Source organism: Macrobrachium rosenbergii, chromosome 44 (assembly GCF_040412425.1).
Source record: "Macrobrachium rosenbergii isolate ZJJX-2024 chromosome 44, ASM4041242v1, whole genome shotgun sequence".
NCBI classification, from domain to species: domain Eukaryota; kingdom Metazoa; phylum Arthropoda; class Malacostraca; order Decapoda; family Palaemonidae; genus Macrobrachium; species Macrobrachium rosenbergii.
In genome coordinates, this window is record NC_089784.1 from 17,662,069 (window position 1) to 17,685,435 (window position 23,367).

The following is a 23,367-nucleotide window of genomic DNA, read 5'->3' on the forward strand; positions in this document are numbered from 1 at the left end:
GCTGATTCAACCTTTTGATAAGTTAAGTATATCTTAGTTTAACCAGACCACTAATCTGATTAACAGCTCTCCTAGGGCTGGCCCGAAGGATTAAATTTATTTTACGTGGCTATAACCAATTGGTTACCTAGCAACGGGACCTAAGCCAGACATGTTTCACAATACTATATTTAAGGAGTCTTGTGCTTGGAATACTGAGTTAAAATACTATAGTAGTGATTATTTAATGTTCTGAGGATGAAGTGGTTCTTGATTTTTTTTTTTTTGTTGGTATAATTATTATTCACTATCATTCAGTGTGTGAGGGACAGTCACCTTCAAAATTATACAAGATAAAAAGTCCCTGGAAAAGTCAAGTGTCTGACATGTACTGGTAGGAGTTGCAATGGCTAAGTGTCTGTTGTCACTCTTACCAATGATTATCACTTACTCGAGCCTTTCGGACACTTTTACTTGTCATTTATCCTGCATTATTATTATTATTATTATTATTATTATTATTATTATTATCGATTTTACAATGCACAGTGTTAAAAATGTGATATATATATCATAAAACGCTGGTCAAATTAACTGGAGACATTTTAGGTTGCAGGACCATAAATGTGTTAGGCAAATAATTTAATTATTGGCTGTAGGTTGCTGACTTATTCAAGAAACTACACGACTTTCGTAGTTAAACTACAAAGCAATATAAATGAAAGGAATTATAAATGATTAATTGAAAATTAATGGGCGCTCATTATCCTTGCTTTTATTTTGTTCCTGTGTTCGTATCCATTCGGTTTCATATGTAATGAACATCTGCTCAGAATGTGATTTGCTTTCTGAAAAATTTTAATTTTTTCATCGGGAACAGAATTTCTAAACTTAGAAATTTGGGCGGGGGCGGAGACAGTTTCCCCTTGTAAACTGAATTCCTACTTCGGAACTGACTGACTTTAAGGTAAAAAATCCTATTCTGTCTTGTTAAGACGACTTTCGGTCTTAAGCATGTCAGGGAATTTATAAACAACAGTTAAGTAGGTTAGAACTTATCAGGGGCGTTTGTAAACATCAGTTAAGAAGATCTAGACTTTCGTAGAAAGAAAGTTTAGGAGAGGCCAAATGACCCCTAATTTCCATGTTTCTCTGGAACTGGCAGGTATATTGTAAAGGGAAACCTTACGATAAAATCTAATCAAGTTCACCCACAGGAGTTTTCCAAGACAACTAAGTGAAAATATCAACCTCATTTTTATTCCCAACAAGATATTCGTGAAGTCTTGTCATCCTCTGGAGTCAGTCAGTCACTTATCGTCAATTCCAAAACAGATTGTTCAAGAAATGATTGATATATGAGACGACATTTCAGTGTACTCTTGCACTTGCAGGTGACCTAGCCTGAGAATGTTATGACCCTAGTTGAGGTTTCCCATTCTGTACAAACAACATTACATTATTTCTCCGCATAATTTTCATCTTCTTTAGAAAGTAATCAATCCTCATTCTGGCTAGCAATAAATTTATGCAAAATATTCTGAGCAAGGTATTTTAATCATTAACGGTATACTCGCTTTAAGGCGTTTATCAAAATTTATTCTTTTTTAAATATAAATTAGTGTCAATTTGCTCTTCGGCAATTTCGATTTGTTATCATTACCATTTTTTAATTTTCTCTGGGTCAGTTACCTTTCATAAAATATGTAACGTGGGATTAGCAAGCCGCTAATGATACACTGATTGCTTAATTAACATAACTAGACGCCTGCTTCCTCGTTAAATTAGAATTTCAAAGAGTTAATTAACTTTGCGCTTGGAATATTTGGATTTTAGCGACTCATTCTACTTTGATATGCAGCCTTAGAAAAAAAAACATAATATGCTACTATGTACATTTATTTTTTACTTTCTATCTTTACTTAGTATAATTTTCCTCCACTGAATTTATTCACTTGAAACAGCGACATATTAAAAGGAAAACACCGCGACCATAGAATTTATCCTGTCATGTCAAAACTACGGTAATCATGTGTCTAATGTTTTCATTATTCCATCTTTTTTGACATTTAATATCTTTCCTAGGGAACATTAGAATACTTTTATATTTTGTTGTTTTATTGGAAGGCAAAAATACAACGGGGATTTTTTAGTATATAATGCATATATAATGCAATTCTTTGACTTGTTTAACGTCTTTCATGGTGAAATGCTTACGGATCAACCTTCTATTTAATAGTTCAGAGAGAGAGAGAGAGAGAGAGAGAGAGAGAGAGAGAGAGAGAGAGAGAGAGAGAGAGAGAGAGAGAGAGAGAGAGATCTAAATGTTTCCGCTCAGCAGAAAACGCAATTACTACATATTCTAAAGTTTTTCGACATGAAAGGGTCTTTAGGTTATCTTTTAAAACATCATGGGGTAAAAAACAGGGGAATAAAAATGGGATAAAAAAAATAAGAAAAAAGCAGGTGGTAAAAAACACAGGGGTAAAAAACAGGGGGTAAAAATAACAGGAAAAAAAAGGGATAAAAAACAGGGGGTAAAAAAACAGGGGTAAAAATAACAAGAAAAAAAGGGATAAAAAAACAGGGAGTAAAAAAACTTGGGTAAAAATAACAGGGAGTAAGAAAAACAAGGGGTAAAAAAACAGGGAGTTAAAAAAACTGGGAGTAAAAAACTGGGATGAAAAAAATATTGAAAAAAAGGGAGTAAAAATAACAGGGAAAAAAGGGTAAAAAAACAGTGAGTAAAAAAAGGAGTAAAATAAAGGGGGTAGAAATAATGGGATAAAAATAACAGTGAGTGAAAAAAAAAGGAGTTAAAAAAAGAGCAAGTAAAAACGGAGTAAAAGCAACAAGGGGTAAAAATAACAGGGAGTAAAAAAAAACAGGGGTAGAAAACAGGGGGTTAAAAAAGATACAGGGTTAAAAAACAGGGGGTAAAAAAGGGGGTAAAGAAAACAAGGGGTAAAAAACATGTGGTAAAACAAACAGGGGGTAAAAAACAGGGAGTAAAAAAAAATAGGGGGCAAAAAAACCGAGGGTAAAAATAACAAGGATAAAAAATAACAGGGGTAAAAATAACAAGGAGTAAAAAATAATGTAGGGTAAAAATAACAAGGGGTAAAAATAACAGGGGGTAAAAAATAACAGGAGGCAAAAATAAGAAGGTAAATAAGGGGGTAAAAATAATGGGGGTTAAAAATAACAGGTATTAAATATAATAGTGGGTAAAAAAGAGCGGGTAAAAATAACAGGAGATAAAAAATAACAGGGGGTTAAAAATAACAGGGGGCAAAATTAATAGGGGTAAAAAAACAGGGGGTAAAATTAACAGGGGATAAAAATACGGGGTAAAAAACAGAGGTAAAAAATAAGGGGGTAAAAATAAGAATGGATAAAAATATCAGGCGGTAAATAAAACGGGGTAAAAAATAACAGGGGGTAAAAATAACAGGGGATAAATAAAACAGGGGGCAAAAATTAACAGGTGTAAACAAAAGTGGAAAAAATAGCTGGAAAAAAGGGTAAAAAATAGTGGGTAAAAAAAACACGAGGTAAAAAAGGGGGGTAAAAAATAACAGGGGGTAAAAAAGAACAGTGGCAAAAAATAACAAGGGTAAAAAATAATAGAGGGTCAAAATAACAGGGGGTAAAAAAATAGGGGGTAAAAATCAATAGGGGGTAAAAAAAAAAAGGTGTAAACTTACCGGGGGTATAAAGTAACAAGTGGTAAAATTAACAGGGGTAAAAAAACAGGGGGTAAAAATTACCAGGGGATAAAAACACAGGGGGTAAAAAAACAGGGGGTAAAAATTAATAGGGGGTAAAAACTAACTGGGGATAAGAAACAGGAGGTATAAATGGGGGTAAAAACAGGGAGTGAAAATTAAGAGGGGGTAAAAAAAAACAGGGGTTAAGGAAACAGGGGGTAAAAAAACAGTGGGTAAAAACAGGGTAAAAAATAACAGGGGATAAAAATAACGAGTGGAAAAACACGGTAAAAAACAGGAGTAAAAAAAGGGGGGATAAAAATAACAGGTGGCAAAAAGGACAGGGGTAAAAACAGGGGTAAAAAGCAAGGGAGTAAAAAACGGGGGGTAAAAAAAGGGGGAGTTAAAAAACAAGGGGTAAAAAAACAGGGTAAAAAGACACGGGGTAAAAAATTGGGGTAAAAAGGCAGGGGGTAAAAAAAGGGAATAAAAAAAGGGGGTAAAAAAAGGGGGTAAAAACAGGGTGTAAAAACATACATGAATTACAAAAATTTTTAAAAACTGAATATGGGTTCATTAATGACAGTCAAAATATCACTAACTTCACCATAAATTGTGTAGAAACATTATTCAGAGAAACTAATAAACAGAAACACAATAGTCCTACAATAAAGTGCGTTTCGAAACCTTCAGTGAAATATGAACCTCGTATATAATATTTTAATGCTAACGACGGCATTGTTTGCAAATAATATCATACAAATGGGTCATGTTATCTGAATGGTCACTGATTCTATGAATTAAATTGAAATGAAAAACCCATAGGTTTTTGGAGTAAAGCATGTTTTAGCAAATATCACGCCATTTTATTTGAATCGTTTATTTATTTTATACAGTCTACACTGCATTTATTGAAATATTTGCATCGTACCGTTTACCATCATGTAATATTAATATCTGCAGAGTTCAGTTATTCTGAATTAAATCAATTAATCCTGAAAAAGTCAAATAAAAATTGTGATTCAGTCGCGTAGCGCAGGAGAATGAATATAATATTAGAAATGATAAAATATTCGAACAGGTATATAAATGCATTTAAAGCCCAAACTATTGACCTTCAAGTACAATCTTGAAGTTCATTGACCTTCTTCACTGACCTAACCTTTTACGAAAATAGAACGTGAGAAGGGAAACTTGTGCAACTAAAGAAAATAGAAAAGGCAAAAATTCATGAAAGTGGGCAAGAAAGTGATAAAAAGATCGAAAACTGTGCTTATTATACAGCAGCCATCAAGTGTTAACAAAATGTTCTTGACCTGATATTATAAATGTAAGAACTTTGTAATGAATAGCAGTTCATATATCACCACTAAACTGAACAAAAAAGGTAAAAAAAAAAAAAACCATGACGTCATAAGAAGTCACAATGACAGCTATAAAGCAAGTCTTGTTCGGCTAACTTTGTATTCAACAATGCAACGTTTTGCAGTAAAAGTGGAATAAAGGAACTCCATCTGCTGCCAGGCTGATGCCTCTATTGCGCCGACAAGAGGGATGAATTTTTCCATCAGCAATTTTTGACAGCGAATTGTGCACCCAACTTTTGGGACATTTGCCCAACTTTTCTTCTTCCTCGTGAGATTCATGAATTCCGAAAATCTTCTCTTGGTTTGAAGGTGGGTGGAGAAATTGGAGACAGGGAATTACAACTGATTTTTTCGTTTTTTTTTTTTTTTTTTTTTTTTACATCCCTCACTTCAAGATCTATCGTAAATTTGCTTCCCTATTTCCAGTACGTATGACCTTGGTAAGAATAAATATCACTAGTTTATAAAAATAAATTAAAAATGTACGTGCTTTATCGCTACAGTTTAATAAAACTAAATGAATAACTGAAAATTTCATCATTTTCACCAAGAGGTACAGTTCTCCATGTTTTAAATTCTCTCTCTCTTCTCTCTCTCTCTCTCTCTCTCTCTCTCTCTCTCTCTCTCTCTCTCTCTTTTTTATTTGCTACATTCAAAAACCGTAAAAGAGTAATTGGTCAACTATACAGAAATCAAGGAAACTTTATTAATATATTCTCTATGCATTGTCACACAAAAATTAATCAAGGTAAGAGTAAATTTAACAGATACAGGTAAAAATGCGCCGAAAAAAAAGAGTTTTCTCTATGAGCAGCGGCCCATGAAGCTTTCAGCCACGGCCGGGTGGTGGCCTGTCCTATAGCGTTGCCATACACATGACTATGGCTAAATTAACCTTAAATAAAATAAAAACTTTGAGCTCCCTGATCTCAGTAGTTTGATGACTGAAGATCCGTGGGCGGACAGAAAAAGATCCGGACGGACAGAAAAAGCCACCTCAACAGTTTTCTTTTGCAGAAAACTAAAAACTATTAATATAATTTGTGCAGAACTTTACGAAAGCTTCGTAAGAAACATAAAGTAACTCGGGTAAAAGTTCAGTTTATCAAAGCCACCTGTGTGTTGATATCTAAAAGAAAATTTTGGTATGGGAGAGATATAAAGCATGGGCAATCCAAAATTCCGAAAATGTAATGACCTCAGCAAGTTCGCTGAACATATCTATCAGAAAAACATTACCTTAGCAAAATAGGAGACATGTGCCATGAAAACCTTATCTCAAAAGAACTCACCTGGTTTATGTAGCCTTATCGAAACGTTCCGGACTCTTGAAGATCATATGTTTCCAAACATAAGTCATGGCAATCCAGGGATGACCACTTTTATCTCATCCCATAATCGAAAACAAAGAGGTGGCGGTAGACAGTGGTAAATGAACACCTGTAATGAAGTTATGGCTTAAATCATTTGTAAAATACTGAAAACTTAAGCTCTACTTGCTTCCTTAAAAACTAAAAATATATTTTTGGCCAATATTCACTGCCTGTTCCTTTAAATATAAAAATGTCATTACTAGCTGCACAATAAGCCATAGAACAATTAAGTAATCAATAGAATTAATGTTATTTTTCAGATTTTTGGGCTGCACAGGCACAAATTGCAGAATTAACTTTTCACTATCTCTAAAGAATTCACTGACTAACTTAATAAAACATCTCAGTGATAAAATTTGAACGTGAAAACCAGGTATACCTATAAAATATTATGCATCTATTAGAACGTTATACAGTTTTTTTTAACCACACGAGTCTTTACAAAGGAATGAAGATAATGTTACATGAGTAATTATAAACAAAGTACTTATACAAGCTTTCTTAAGTAAAGAGAGAGAGAGAGAGAGAGAGAGAGAGAGAGAGAGAGAGAGAGAGAGAGAGAGAGAGAGAGAGAATATCTTTACCAGGGAGTAATGCAAATGTCATGTGGGATACTCTTACAACGAATCCCAACCTTATCAGTCACTAAAGACCTAGCAACAAGGATCTCACGAAATTTCAAGTTTTCACAGAAAAAAAGAAAAAAAACTACTACTTAGCGAACGGAAACAATCTCCTCTAAATGCGGACAAAATCATCTTCTGCGGCGTCGGAGGAAAAAGAGGAATTCATAAATCATCTCCTGCAACTCCTTTCATCCCACGGCGTTATGGAACTCGGTCCATAAATCCTCTTTTCATGTGTTCATTTCCTCACCGTAATTTTGCTCTCTCTCTCTCTCTCTCTCTCTCTCTCTCTCTCTCTCTCTCTCTCTCTCTCTCTCTCTCTCTCTCCTGATTTAAAACTACTCCATGTACAGCTTTCATTTCAAAACACGTATTGACATTTAGGTGAAGTTTTATTGACTTGATTTAATATATATATATATATATATATATATATATATATATATATATATATATATATATATGTATATATATATATATATATATATATATATATATATATATATATATAATCCAATCCATTTTCTGATATATATATTTATATAATTTATATATATATAAAAGACATATATTCTCTATTCTTGGGTATATATAATCTTAATGAAGAATTATATCTAAAGAAGTAAACATTTGTAAATGCAGCCCTGCAATTGTTGAAACTCGAACCTGCCGTCCCGACACTGCGATAATAGATTTATTTTTTTAGATGCAACGACTGACCAGGAAGCTTTAGGGAAATGGATGTCAATTAATTTCATCTCTTAAATCTCCATTTTACATATTTTTTGCAGACATTGTAGTTAAAAAAAAAGGTTAAAAAGAAAACAGAGCCATATGAAGAAAAGACGAAGTCCCTTTGCATGAATCAAATACAAATTTTGGGATGAAAAAATTAATAAATTGCCATAATCAACCAGGTCATCTACGAAATTACATGCCCGGTGGAAGGATGCCACCGCTCATATATCGGTATGACCTCTAAGCGTCTCTCCTGCCACCTACAAGAAGGGGCCATCTTTGACCATTATATGAAAAATCTTAACAAAAGACCTGGAAGAGAAGAGCTCATAAACAACACAGAAATTATAGACCAAGCACCAGCCCGCCGACGACTTAATTTCAAGGCACTCTTAAAAGAAAAAAGCCACCATTTGAAAGAAACTTTTCATAAGGAGAAATTATCAGTTAAAACACCTTCATGACAGAGAGAGAGTAAGAGAGAAAAGAGAGAGAGAGATAGAGAAGAAACCGATGCCGAAAGTCACCTGGGATCTATAAACAGCCATGAATCAAACACCCACCTCCAGCCAACCGATTAGGCCTGGGATAAAAAGATTTCGTCGTCAGTCCGCGACAATCAAAATTCAGTCCACTAACTCAACGCATGGTCATCTCTACAAGTCTCCGAAGGTGGCATGAGCGCGGTGAAACGTAAGAGGAAATAAACCTAAAACAACAAAAATTTTTATATGTCCTAAGGAAACTTGATATACTTGCTACACGTTGATTAAAAGAAGATTGTAAGACGAACAGAGAAGACACCATACAAATGAAATGGGGCCATTATTATTATTATTATTATTATTATTTGCAAAATCTTAACAAACAGACCTGGAAGATAATATATATATAAACAATATAGAAATTATAGACCATATATATATTATTATGATTAGCAAGAATTCCGCCTCCCCCTCCTTTGTTGTTCTGTCGTGTTTCATTTACTTCAGCCAAGACCATCTGTCTATCGACTTAAAAAAAAAAAAAGATTAAAGGCGCTCCCATTTTTGAAAAGATCTTTCCTTCGGTGCAAAAGTAATCTGGCTTCCCCCAAAACCATCTGCGGCAGCAGGTGCAATGAGTCAAAGATCTGTGTTGGGCAGCCGGCGCCCCAAAGGAGGGGATAAAAAGCAAAAGCCTTCAGGTCTCGACAGACGCGGGCTGGAAGATATGGAGTGAACTTGAAGACGTCCTCAACACCTGGCCCCATCGATGCCCTTGCATCCTAACCACGTGGCCCTTTCAAAGATACTTCTCCTCGTGCCCTTCGAGATTCCTCGAGCCCACACGCCATTGCTTGAGTTTCGAGGAGTCCCGGATGCCGCCCCTTTACGGCAAGCCCTCATCCCACGGGAAGAAACTCGCCCTAAATCGCAAATCCACGCCACGCGCCCTCGAAAATCTGCTAGTGCCCTGGGTCACGCTTTTGTCTCGAAATATTTGCCCGAGAAAGCCAAATCACCCACCTCCAGCCAGCAGTATTAAGTCTTTATTACCGATTGGCACCCTCAGTGCAGCTCTCCATCACTTTTGTCTATTTCATTACTGGGGACAATGATATTCTCGTTTCAGTCCCTTCGTGAAGCAACTGTGTCTGGAAAATTCAATCTACTGAGTTCCACTAAATGTCATTTATGTAAATACACTCCTTTAAATGTGCCCACGTGTTTTTCAATATTTCCCTCAGTAACAAGAGCCCTATGCTCATAAAATTCTCCTTTGTTTTCTCTTTTTTTACGTTTTCCCGCCCAAGAAGTCAGAATCACAAGCTAAATTAACTTAAATTGTTGAAACGTCTCAGAGAGAAAAACTAAAACCACGGAAAAACAAAAAAATAGATCTTTTATATGCAGTCCCTAGTGTTGCTTTAATTTGCAACTTGAGATCAGCTATTAGCAAAGCTAAGCTGGGTACGACAATTGATTTTGTGTAAACCAGCACAGATCCAGAAAATGAAGAATGTGGTAATCTTAGAAAACCTTTTTACAATCGTGACAAATTAAAATGGGACGCATGTAATCACTGAGAGAAAAGAACTGCTATTAGATTATTAATTATTTTCAGGATATTATTTGCTTAAAGAGAAAGCCAGGAATCACCCTTATTATTATTATTATCTTGCATCGGCAGTATTAAGTTTTATTACTGCTTTGGCACCCTCAGTGCAAAATTTTAAAAATTTCATTACTGGCGTATAATGTATATCTCTCATTTCAGAGGGACCCACACAAGCTTCTCGGACTGTGTCTGGAATTCCTCAGTTTCATTCAATCTACTGAGTTCCTATTTCCCGTACTAATGTCATTTATGTAAATACACTCCTTTAAATGTGCCCACGTGTTTATAATATTTCCCTCAGTAACAAGAGCCCTATGCTCATATGAAATTCTCCTTTGTTTTCTCTTTTTTTTTACGTTTTCCCGTACCCATATCAAATCACAAGGCTAAATTAACTTAAATTGTTGCTACCTGTCTCACAGATATATTTCAAACTAAAACCACGGAAAAACGTAAAAATATATATATATATATATATATATATATATATATATATACTGTATATATATACACACATATATATAAAGTTGACTCATAATAAACAAGTTTAAAATTAACTGGAAACATTCTGGGTCTCAGGAACATACATAGATTCGCTAATGATTTAATTATCGCTTATAGATTAACTTTCAAAAGAAACAATACACAATTCTTGTTTTATCTTGGACTGGCTTATCTTAGTTAACCTGCAAAGCAATATTTTGACGTTCTACGGGTAAATAATAATGAAAGAACGACTCCTATTTATTGAAAATGAAGGAACGCTCATAATCTTTACTAACTTTTGTTCCTTTTTCCGTATCCGTTCGGTCCTTATTCGTAATGAACATCCGTTTAGAATATGACATGAGTTCGAGGAAATATCATTCTCGTTCAATGGAAATAGAAAATAATGTCTAAACTTATGAATTCTAGAGGACATGTTTCCCTCGAAACTGGGCGCCTACTTTGCGAATGAGTGGACTTTACGAAAAAAATAAAAATCTACGAAGAAAAACAAGTTTCATGTTGAGTTGTTAAAATGACTTTCGGCCTTCAGTATTTCAAGTAATTTGTAAACATCAGTTAAGTAGGCGAGAAGTTCCCTAGAGCTTTTGTGAGCTTCAGTTAAGTAGATTAGAACTTTGGTAGTAAAAAAGCTCAGAAGAGGCCAACAGAGCCTTAAGGTCGATGTTTCTCTGAAACTGGTAGGTACATTGTGAAGGGAAAACTTGGCGATAAAATCTATCAATATTCACCCTCATGTTTTTTTTTAAGACAACTACGTGAAAATATCAACTTCAATTTTAATCCCAACAAAATATGCATTTACTCTTTTCATCCCCTGGGATCAGTCGCTCACTGTCAGGTCGAAAACACTGATTGTTCAGGAACCGCCTGATTTCCAATGAAACGAAATTTCAGTATAAACTGTTGCACTTATAAGTGCCATAGCCTAGGTCACTTGTGTCCCTAGGTAAGGATTTACATTTTGTACAAATGATATTATATTAGCATTTCTCCGCATGTTTTTCGTCTTCTTTAGAAAATAATAACTCCTCAATTTGGCTAGCGATAAATTTAGGCAAGATATTCTGGGCCAAGTATTTTAATCATGAACGGTATACTCATTCTAAGTTCCTATAAAATTCTATTCCTTTTCAAAATTAAATGAATATTAATTTCTTCTTCGACAATTTTGATTTGTTATCGATGCCATTTTTGGGGGGGGATCAGTTATCTTTCATGAAATATGTAACGTGTGATTAGCAAACCGTTAATGATACACTGAACGCTTAATTAGCAAACTATAGAGACTTGTTTCCTCATTTATATTAGAATTTCAAAGAGTTAATTAACATTACAGTTGGAATATTTGTGCTTTTAGCGACTCATTTTATCTGAATATGCAGTTTTAAATATAAGAAAGATGATACGCTAACACATAAATTTACTGTTTACTTTCTATCTTCACTTAAAAATGAATATTCCTCACTTGAAACAATAATGCATCAGAATAAAATATTTATTTGTATTCTTATTTCTAAAAGGAAATTCCACTACCACTGAATTTGTCATGTCATGTCAAAGGTACAGTTATCAGGTGTATATAATATTTTCAGTACTCCATCTTTTTTAAATTTAATATCTTTCCTAATGAATTTAAAATATTTGTACGGTATTTTAATATTTTGTTGGAAGCCAGGAATACAGCGGGGATATTGAAGTACATTCTGTTTACTGGCACTAAACAATTTTCATATATAATGGAATTCCTTGATTTGTTTAAAGCTCGAGAAATGGTAACATCTTGCATAGTAAGACGTTTATGTACAAACTCTCAGACTTTTAATATATTAACTTAGCCGAGTGTGAAAAATGTGCTTTTCTACGGTAACAAGGTTCATAAGAAAGACCTTTATGAAGAGAGGGAGAGAGAGAGAGAGAATAAACACAAACATTTTCAAAATGTTTCCGGTAAGAATAAAATGCTATTCCAACATTCCGTGTTTTAATGCTTTTCGACTTGAAAGGGACTTCAGACTATCTTTTAAAATACCATTATGTGACTTTGCTCTGGGGTGAAGGCAAGGCGCAGGTTGTTCAAGAAATTTCTCTTCTGTGGTCAAGTTGATCTTTTGTCTAGCAAGATAATTTTGCGTCTTTTGCTCAACTTGCTTAAAATAATGAATTTCCTTTGCGGCAGTTTTATCAAAATAATCGTATTTGGCTTCATTCTTGCTCTGTCTCTATTTTTTCGCAAAATTGATTTCATTTTGCACAGTTTTATTTTTCTCTTTAGGTCTTTCGTGCTTTCGTAAGATCTGGAGTTGATTACATAATATCATAAATTTCGAAAAAAATGTTTCCTCAGACTTCACCATTTCACAATCTTCCACTTAAGCGAAACTAAACAATATATGTAGACCTTCAAATCGCCTTTCTATCGTATCCTTCAGCAGGTACATGCATTAGAGTGTTGGTTAGAGACCTTTTGTATTGCTTTGAAGCTGAAAAAAAACGCTAAACTATATAAAAAATATTTTCAATTGCATATGGGCTAATCTTTGGCACTCCAAATATCACTGACTTTATCATAAATTGTGAAGAAACATTTTTTCAGGGAACCCGGCCAGCAGAAACTCACTATTCCTATAAACAAATGCGTTTCGAAACTTCCCATGGAATATATGCCTCATAACATTCTAATATAAACAGCGGCACTGTTCGAGAGCAACAAATGGGTCATGTTATCTGAATGGTCACTGATTCCATAAACTAAATTGAAATGAAAAGCACATAAATTTGCGGAGTAAAGCATGGTTCAACAAATATGACGGCAATTCATTTCAATCGTTTATTTATTTCATACGTTGTCTGTATTTTGATTATTGAATATTTTGTATCGGTTTACCATCACATAATAATAAATGCGGATTTCAGTTAAAAGAGCCAAAAAGGTTACGATTTATTCTCGTAGAACAGGAGAGTTAGTAGAAAAGTCAAAAAGATAAAATATTTGAACAGGTATATATAAGCGTTGAAAATCCAAGCTATTGACCTTAAAGTAAAATGTTCAAGTGCACTGACCTTCTTTAGTAATGTAACTCTTAACGAGAAAAGAAATTAAGAAGTGAAACCTGTGTAACTGAAAAGAAATTGGAAGAAGGACAAATTCAGCAATGGGGGCAAGCAATGGGTTTTGATCGAGTGATGACAGACTGGTTTTGAAAGCTGGGAGATTTTTAATAAACCGCATTTGATGGTACCACCGCAACTAAAAAAAAAAATGGTTAAAAAACGATAAAGTCGAAAGAAGTCACAAGGACCGAAGTAAAATGAGAAATGGTTAGCTAATTTTGTATTCAACAGATGCAAAGTTTTGCTGTTCAACGAAATGGAAGGACAGCATCTGCTGCCAGCCTGATGTCCCGTCGCACCAACACAGGGGAAGAACTTTTCATCAGCAATTTTTGACAGCGAATTATGCAGCCAACCTTTGGGCCATTTGCCCAACTTTTCTCCTTCCTCATGAGATTCATGAATTCCGAAAACCTTCTCTAGTTTTGATGGAGAAACTGCAGTGAAAATATTTACTAGTCAACGTGACCAAGGTGGCCGTATTTCAACTAAGTTTTTCGCTGTTTTTTCTCGCCATCCATTGCTTTAAGATTTATTTTAAACTAGTTTCTTCACTCTCAGTGCGCATGATATTGTAAAGAATAAATTTCACAGGTTTCTAAGAACAATCGATCGTACCTGATCACTACAATCTAATAAAACTAAATGAACAATACCTAATTTTTTAAAATTTGCTCCAAAAGGTTGGATCCCCCCTCTCTCTCTCTCTCTCTCTCTCTCTCTCTCTCTCTCTCTCTCTCTCTCTCTCTCTCTCTCTCTCTCTCTTATTTTTAATTTGTTACAATAAAAAAAGCGCAAAGACATAATGGACTACTTGTGCGAAAAATCAAAGAATTTTTATTAGGACGAAGTAGTTACTGTCAGTAGATTTTCTTATATTATTATCATACACTAATCAGTCAAGGCAAGCATGTATTTAAACAAAGAATAACAATATTTACGCAATTGGTACAAAACTTTACTACAGCTCCGTAAGAAACTATCATGCCATTAGGCAAATTTCAATTTATCAAAGGCACCAACGTGTTAATTTCAAAATGAATTTTTTCGGCCTGGAAGAGATATAGAACCTCTTTTCAATGGGCAACCCAGAACTCCAAAAATGTCATAGACTTTAGAAAGTGCGCTGAAAATGTTTACCAGAAAAACGTTATTGTATTTCAGAGACAGTCGCCTGGATCATGTGGTTATGGCAAAACGCACAGAACTTTGGAGGATATGTTTCCGAACATACATCACGGTAATCCAGGGAGGATTGCTTTTTAGTCGTCCGTAAAATAAAACTATTGTGGCGGCTTTGTATGTCCGTCCGTACTTTTTCTGTCCGCCCTCAGATCTTAAAAACCACAGAGGCTAGAGGGCAGCAAATTGGTATGTTAATCATCCACCCTCCAATCATAAAACATACCAAATTGCAACCCTCTAGCCTCAGTAGTTTTTATTATATTTTATTTGAGGTTAAGGTTAGCCATGATCGTGCGTCTGGCAGCGCTTTCCGGCGGCGTGCGACGCAGCCTCTCCCGACCTCATCTGGGGAGTAACTGAGCGTTGCGAGGTCGTAGCTGATAGTTTTATACAGCATTATACGCTGTACAGAAAACTCGATTGAGCCAAAGAAACTTCGGAGCATTTTTTACTTGTTTTCATAGACGAAATGCACAAACAGCAAGTGCACAGTGGTAGTTCCTTGTAATTGATATCAGTAATGAGGTTATTTGCTCAAGTATTTGTAAAATACTGAAAATGTTAAAATCTACCTCCTTCGTTAGAAAATTAAAAATACTTTTTTTTTTACACAATATTCAGCGATTTTTTTTCTATTTTTTTTATTTTGAAACGTGTGGAATTTAATTACTAGTTACAGAATAAACCTTAAAATAATCTGTTAATAAACTGTATTAATATAATTTTAAGAATTTTTGGCGCTAAATAATCCTAGTATAGCAAATTTAACTTCAAAATCTCAAAGGAATTAACTTAATGGCTTACTAAAACGTCTCAGTGATAAAAGTTAGTATATAAGACAGTACACCTATAAAATAATAAGCAGCTATTGGAATTGTTTCACCTTTTTAAATCATAGGGATCTTGATCTGGGAATGATAACGATAGGTAATATGAGAAATATGACCAAAGCATTTTGTTCTCGCCTTCACAGATGAGAGAGAGAGAGAGAGAGAGAGAGAGAGAGAGAGAGAGAGAGAGAGAGAGAGAGAGAGAGAGAGAAAGGAAGTGAGAGAGAAAGTAGAGGGGGGTGTTAGGGAGGAGAAAGAGGGGGAAAAGTGAGGGAGACTTGGAGAGAGAGAGAGAGAGAGAGAGAGAAAGGAAGTGAGAGAGAGAGAAAGAGAAAGAGGGGGGTGTTAGGGAGGAGAAAGAGGGGAAAAGTGAGGGAGACTTGGAGACAGAGACAGAGAGAAAGACAGAGAGATAAATTATTCAATTTTAGTAGGGTGAAGTGCAAATGTCATGTGACCATAACCTTAAACAAATTACACAAATGCAGTACTGCATGAGAGGATGAACTCAAGGTTTTGTGTAAAGTTTCTTCCTCCTGTAATTAATAATCCTCCAGGAATCCTGAGAATTCTTGAAGGTGATCTTTACCATGAAACTAATCCTACTTTTGTCTTTCGCCTTTGCGTTGTAATTGAGTTTTCAAGAAGTGATAGCGACAGCATTCTACACACAGTCACTCATCCACGGGAACATATGCTCATAAACATAGGCAAATGCACAATCACAGACAAACACACACATACACAGGCACACACATATACACACATATATATATATATATATATATATATATATATATATATATATATATATATATATATATATATATATATATATATATATATATATATATATATATATATATATATATATATATATATATATTGTTTGTGTGTGTGTGTGTCTGTGAGGGCGTGTGTGTGAGATTCTAATTTTGGTTTGAGGTCATAGTGATAAGGTTTTCGAAATTAAGTTGGGAAATCGTTGCTTATATATATATATATATATATATATATATATATATATATATATATATATATATATATATATATATATATATATATATATATTCCCAACTATATATAAACCCTCATCACTACGACCGCAAACCAAAATTAGACACACACACACAACACAATATATATATATATATATATATATATATATATATATATATATATATATATATATATATATATATATATGCGTGTGTGTATATGTGTGTGCCTGTGTATGTGCATGTGCCTGTGTTCATGAGCATATGTTCCCGTGGATGGGTGACTGTGTAGAAAGCTGTCGCTCTCTCTTCCTGGAAACTCAATTACAACGTGAAGACGAAAGACAGAAGTAGGGTTAGATTCATGGTAAAGATCAGCTTTAAGAAGTCTCAGGATTCCTGAAGATTATATATATATATATATATATATATATATATATATATATATATATATATATATATATATATATATATATATATATATATATATATACAGTATATATACATATAACAATGAAATATACTGTACTAGATACTAGATGAACGTTTCAACATGCACAAATGAAATTATTTCAATAGACAAAATTTACTTGGTCATCCCCGGGAATTACTACAAAATAACATATCCAAGACGTTGTAACATATGGGCATCTACTCCTAATTTTAACATACTCTTAGATTTCAGGGCTTTAGGTTTTCACGGCGGTTGATTAACGATGTCTTTTTCATGTACTCTCCACCGAGACGTAGCTGACTCCCTAGTTATGCGAAATAGCCGTGTAAGGCAATTGTGCCTTTCCTTATTTGTGCGACAGATGGAGGGGTGTGGCGGAGAATGATGGCGGGTCATGAGTGATAAAATATTAATCTCAGGAACTTGTTTGGAAATCTTGAATACCTCAGTGGGGAATAAAACCTACACAACTACAAAGTAAGTCGCCTTGGGAATCTGTACCGTATTACTTTCAAGAGCCTCCTAGGAAGAGATACCTTCACCTTTCCGTATAGTATGCGCAACCCTCATCTCCCAACGCAGTCAAACACGGATACACATAAGAAAAAAAAAAGCATATAACACTGACATAACTCTAGTAGAATGAAAAGAAGCGGGAATTAAACTACTAACCAGTGTTCAATAATTCTCATGATAAACGAAATAGGTTTACAAATTAACCCGATTCTGCCAAATGAGAAATGATAAAAACTTTGGGAAATGGTCTTTCTTCACAACCATTTTCTGCCAACTGTATCGAGATAAACCAGATTCAAATTTCATCAAGAAGGGAAAAATATCAGCGGGAACTGGAAAGGCGTCCTGTCAAAACAAAAGCGGTGTTTAACTCGATAATGATCGCTGGCATTTTAGAGCCTTCCAGAGAAGAGAGAGAGAGAGAGAGAGAGAGAGAGAGAGAGAGAGAGAGAGAGAGAGAGAGAGAGAGAGAGAGATCAAGTCCAAAACTTTGATAATCACTACCGAATCCAAATTCCAAGAATAACTTCTGAAAAAATGAAGAAAATCTACTGGGTAATAAGAAGCGTAACAGTTAGGTAACAGCAGTCTTCATGATAATAAAAATAAGAATCTCGTGGGGTCTGTAAAAGCATGGGTCAGACTGAAGGGACATGAATAAAAAACACCCATCCGTTGTTACAAAACACATCTCGATAGGAAAAATATTTTTGAAATGCTAAAACAGATTCAAACACAACATTGCAACATAAGTCCTTTAGAACAAGCTATTACCTTCTTGAGCGTATGCGAGAGAGAGAGAGAGAGAGAAAGATTCATTCTTACCAAACGCTATTTAATTACGGGATTTGGTTGTAAAACATATTTTGTCCCACAGATACTATGAATAAATGTTTTTATTTTAACAGAACCGGCATCTTCTGTGCCTGGAATAGATGGGTTGTGTAAACTCCTACCAATCATGTGAAAACAACATCCCTTCCTTTTTAATTAAAAATATACATAATTTGCAAAGGCAGTATATTTTCATAAAAAATTAAAACTATACATAAATTTGCAGGAACGTAGTCAAGTCTCGAACACCAAAGGCAATCCAGTGAACAAGAAACATCAAGATAACGAAAAAGTTGTGCATGAGATGAAGGAAAGAACAGTGAAAATTAATCTGCCACGTCTATATTACGTTATGGAACCAGGAAAACGTTCGGCATCGTGTGTACGAATTACAGTGTTTAAAGAGAATAATGAGCATACCTACAATTAAGGTTGGTCAAAACGCAGAATACAAACCAATGGAATTCTCTTGGTCGAGTGTTAAAAACCCGTGTAAAGGCATCTGATCAACAGAAAGGTCTCATTTCTCGAACTAGTCAGAAACATTTTCCGCTAACATTATGAGTTAAATTTTTCAGGGGAGAAATCCACAAGTAGAATTTGCTAACAAGATAACGGTTTACAAATTCGATCAGGGGTACGTGGTCAGCCAAAAATTTAGGTTAGCAACATGGGTTGGAGAAGTGACAGCCACCATACCACAATGCAACACGTGTTTTTTATATATATATATATATATATATATATATATATATATATATATATATATATATATATATATATATATATATATATATATATATATACTGAAGATAGATATTTATATATATGATTATATATATGTATATAGATATATTTATATATTTGTATGGATATATGTATATATATATATATATATATATATATATATATATATATATATATATATATATATATATATATATATATAATGAAGACAGGAGCAGGCACTCAAAAGTGAAGTATACCTTAGTTTAACCAGACCAGTGAGCTGATTAACAGCCCTCCTTGGGCTGGCCTGAAGGATTAGACTTATTTTACGTGGCTAGAACCAACTGGTTACCTAGCAATGGGACCTACAGCTTATTGTGGAATCCGAACCACATTGTAACGAGAAATGAATTTCTATCACCAGAAATAAATTCCTCCAATTCTTCATTATATGTGTACATACAGACACACATACATGCATATATAAATAATTGTGACATTGAATATATATTAGAAGTGAGCAGTGATAAAAAAGGATTTCTGAGTTTATATATATATATATATATATATATATATATATATATATATATATATATATATATATATATATATATATATATATATATATATATATATATATATATATATATATATATATATAAACTTGCTGTATAATGCATTTCTGTCTTGCATTTTCATCTTAGGTTCGAATCCTTCTCTCTGCCAGATGAGCGTTATCCATTATACTCTCCCATGGGTATAATCATATTAAGCCACATATGTTGTTTAATGCCCAGTTCACTATAGCTAACTCCATCTATCAATTAATCTGTCTATTATGTATATACGAATATGCATGTATGTATGTATGTATGTATGTATGTATCTTTATCTCTCTCTGTATAAATATATATATATATATATATATATATATATATATATATATATATATATATATATATATATATATATATAAAAGAGAGAGAGAGAGAGAGAGAGAGAGAGAGAGAGAGAGAGAGAGAGAGATACATACGTACAGTAAATGATGGGATACAGTCTCTGAATAAATCATACACCAAGTGTTAACAGAAGTAATATTGGCTGGGATGCTCTATAGATTTAGCTCTGTCATTTTTTGGGTAAAAATTGCAAGGAAACGACTGAAAGCTTCATATTTGCTGAAGTATCAGACCAAATAGTATTGGCCTTCCAAGCAAAAGGAATATGAAAGAGCCTTCGGGGATTCTCGAGGCTTCACAGACGAAAGGAACGGGATAACAGGCGTTCCCGGAGTGTCTCCATGCAAGTATGTATGTCTGTCTGAAGCCTGGATTCAGAGACAAACGAATTTCCGGGAATCCCGTCCTCAGAATCAGGGAATCCCTTCCTCAGAATCCGGGAATTCTGTCTTCAGAATCCAAGAAGCTCTGTGTCAGAAACAAAAACTGAGGTTAGAGACAGGTCCTGTTATCTGCAGACATTGCAAAATGTTTTTCGTAGCGCTTAAAGCAGTATGCCTTAAAGCATTCGTAACCGCCTTCGTTCTATTCGGAGCTCTGTTTACTGGACTGAACCACTTCGCTCGTCTTGAAAGCGGTGTTCTGCACCAGCTTGTTGCTTGCGAGCAGTGCGTTTTGGACCTCAAAGGACGTGTGGACACTCTTAATAAATCCTCCACCGTGTTAAGGATTAGGATTAACTTTAAGAAGGAAACCATTGACTCTTGGCCCGTTGCAGCCCTTCGTCGGATATTGTCCTTCTGCCCTCGGGTTGGAAGGTTTTTGAAGTCCAGACAGGATCTACAACGGTGCGAAATCTTGGCCCGAAATCTGGAAAGGAAACTGGAAAAAGTCGAGTCCAAACTTGGATTTTTCCAATTTCTGAAAACTCGTCTGAATGAAAACGCTGGTATTGTCTGCGTGTATTCAGGTATGTGTTTGACGATTGGAGGAATTCTGTTAATGTTGAGTATGCTATATAACAATAAAGAAGAAATTCACCCAGATGATGAACAGCAAGAAGAAAATGGCTTCGAAGTAGACTGGTCGTCCATGGATAGTTGTTCTCTTGATGAAGCTGAGGAAACAGTCGAGGAACGTCAAAATTTAACTGAGAAGAATTGTGACTCAGAAGAGAAGCAGAAGTTACTGGAAATGGAGAAGTTGTTTGAAGAAGAAAAAAGTCTTTTCGAGAAAAGGAAGGAGGAGCTGGAAGCGGAGATAGGACGTCTCTCTAATAAAATTGGTGCCATCCAGAAGGAGAGAGAGGCAGAGATTGAAAATGCCACCAAAACTGTTAATGGCCTTAAGGAAGTCAACCACCAACATAAATCAGAGATTATCCGCCTCTCTAAGATGATTCAAACAGTTCAAAAAGAAAAGCAAGCAGTGACTGAAAGATCAATGAAAACTGCTAATAATCTTATACAAACTAACAAGGAACTGGAGGCAGAAGCTGACCTCGTCTACAGTGATTATCAAGCCCTTCAGAAACAAAGGGAGGAGGAGAAAGAAAGTGCGAAGAAAACCATTAGAGATCTTGAGATAATTAAAGACCAGCTGCTAATGGAAATTGCCAATACAGAAGCATCGGCTGAACAACATCGAGACGAAACAGAAGAACTGAAGCAATCAATTCGCCTGCTGAAAGAAGAGGTGGAAAGGGCTAAGGAAAAAAACCGAGCCCAAATTGCGATTCAATCCCAACTATTGAAAGAGAAAAAACAAAGGGAGGAGGAGACGGAAAGTGCGAAGAAAACCATTAATGATCTTGAGATAATTAAAGATCAGCTGCTGATGGAGATTGCCAATACAGAAGCATCCGTTGAAGAACATCGAAACGAAACGGAAGAACTGAAGCAATCAATTCGCCTGCTGAAAGGAGAGCTTGAAAGGGCTAAGGAAAAAAACCGAGCCCATATTGAGATTCAATCCCAGCAATTGAAAGAGAAAGAAAAGTTGCAAAAAACTATGGATGAACAAGGTCAAATTATCGAAGAGATGTCTGAAAAGAACCGAAGATTGGAGAAAGAATTAATGGATGCAAAAATTAATGACTTTGTGCGAGGCGAACGGTACGAGACACTAGTTACCGAGTTGCAGGCATTTAAGAAGAGGGCAAGTGTTCTTGAAAATGAAACAGCAAGCGGAGAACCAGAATTAGAAGATATTAAGGAAGAAGTAGTAAAAGTAGAAAATAAAGTAATAGAAGAAAGAGTGAAAGATAGACAAAGCCAAGAAGATGGAGTTGACAAGAGAGAAGCCCACAATGCCAACGAGGGGTGCCAAAATCCCCAAAAGGCAAAAAGAGACCAACGAAAACTGATCACGTTCGACCTTGAACCTGATCAGCCACAGATGAAAAGCAGCGTCTTCTCTCGGCTTGCAAGTCGCAAAGCATCGCCTGAGATGATTGTAACTGCGAAGGAAAGAGTGAAAGATAGAAAAAGAGAAGAAGAAATAGCTGACAAAAAAGAACCCCAGAAGGCTGACGAGGGGTGCCAAAAGCCCCAAAAGGCAAAAAAAGATCAGCGAAAACTGATCACCTTTGACCTTGAACCTGATCACCCTCAGATGGAAGGAGGCATCCTCTCGCACCATTCAAGATTTCCACCTCGACATGGCCCTACACGACAAGACCAGGAGGACAACTGTATAATATTCATGGGCGAAAAAGTTCAATTGAAGAGGCTTGAGGAAATGGAAGGAGAAGTGACAATTGAACTGGATGTCCCGAGGAACTTCCACAGAGCCATCAATGGAGTCCAGGGAAGGACACTAGAGGAGATCACCGAGAGGAGCGGTGTCGCCTTCATAGAGATGCCAGGGAGGTTTGAGGCATCAAATCTAATTACCATCGCTGGTACTGTCCAGCAAGTTCGACTGGCAGCTGATCATATTGAACGTCTCATCAGCAAGCTCCACTAATTACCTTGAAGAAACTTTTCCTCAAATGTGCCTGTCAGGCATCTGTCTCCCGCTGATGAGGGATTTGGTTGGTGGCTTAAGGCAGGCGAAATTTGTTGTGCCAACTTAAGGTTGGATATACCAGTTTGAGAAGTAGGCAACCTCTAGCATGGTAAGTTAATGCCTCTGTCATCGAACCTGGATTTCTGCCCACCTTTTGAGTGTTGACCTAGGCCTCCTTAAGGAAATCTGTGGCATTTGAGGGTATACCAGCTCGAAACATAGGCAACATCTAGCATGGTAAGTTAATGCCTTTGTCATCGAACCTGGATTTCTGCCCACCTTTTGAGTGTTGGCCTAGACCTCCTTAAGGAAATCTGTAGCAGTTGGGTCAACTTAAGG

At 35.3% G+C, this 23,367-nt stretch overlaps 1 protein-coding gene across 1 annotated transcript; it reads left to right on the forward strand.

Moving 5' to 3' along the window:
- Positions 1–20,547: 20,547 nt before the first annotated feature.
- On the forward strand, positions 20,548–22,986 carry LOC136829229 (golgin subfamily A member 6-like protein 6). The gene has a single exon (XM_067087529.1). The coding sequence runs from the start codon at positions 20,548–20,550 to the stop codon at positions 22,984–22,986; it is 2,439 nt and encodes an 812-aa protein (XP_066943630.1).
- The last annotated feature ends 381 nt before the right edge of the window (positions 22,987–23,367 follow it).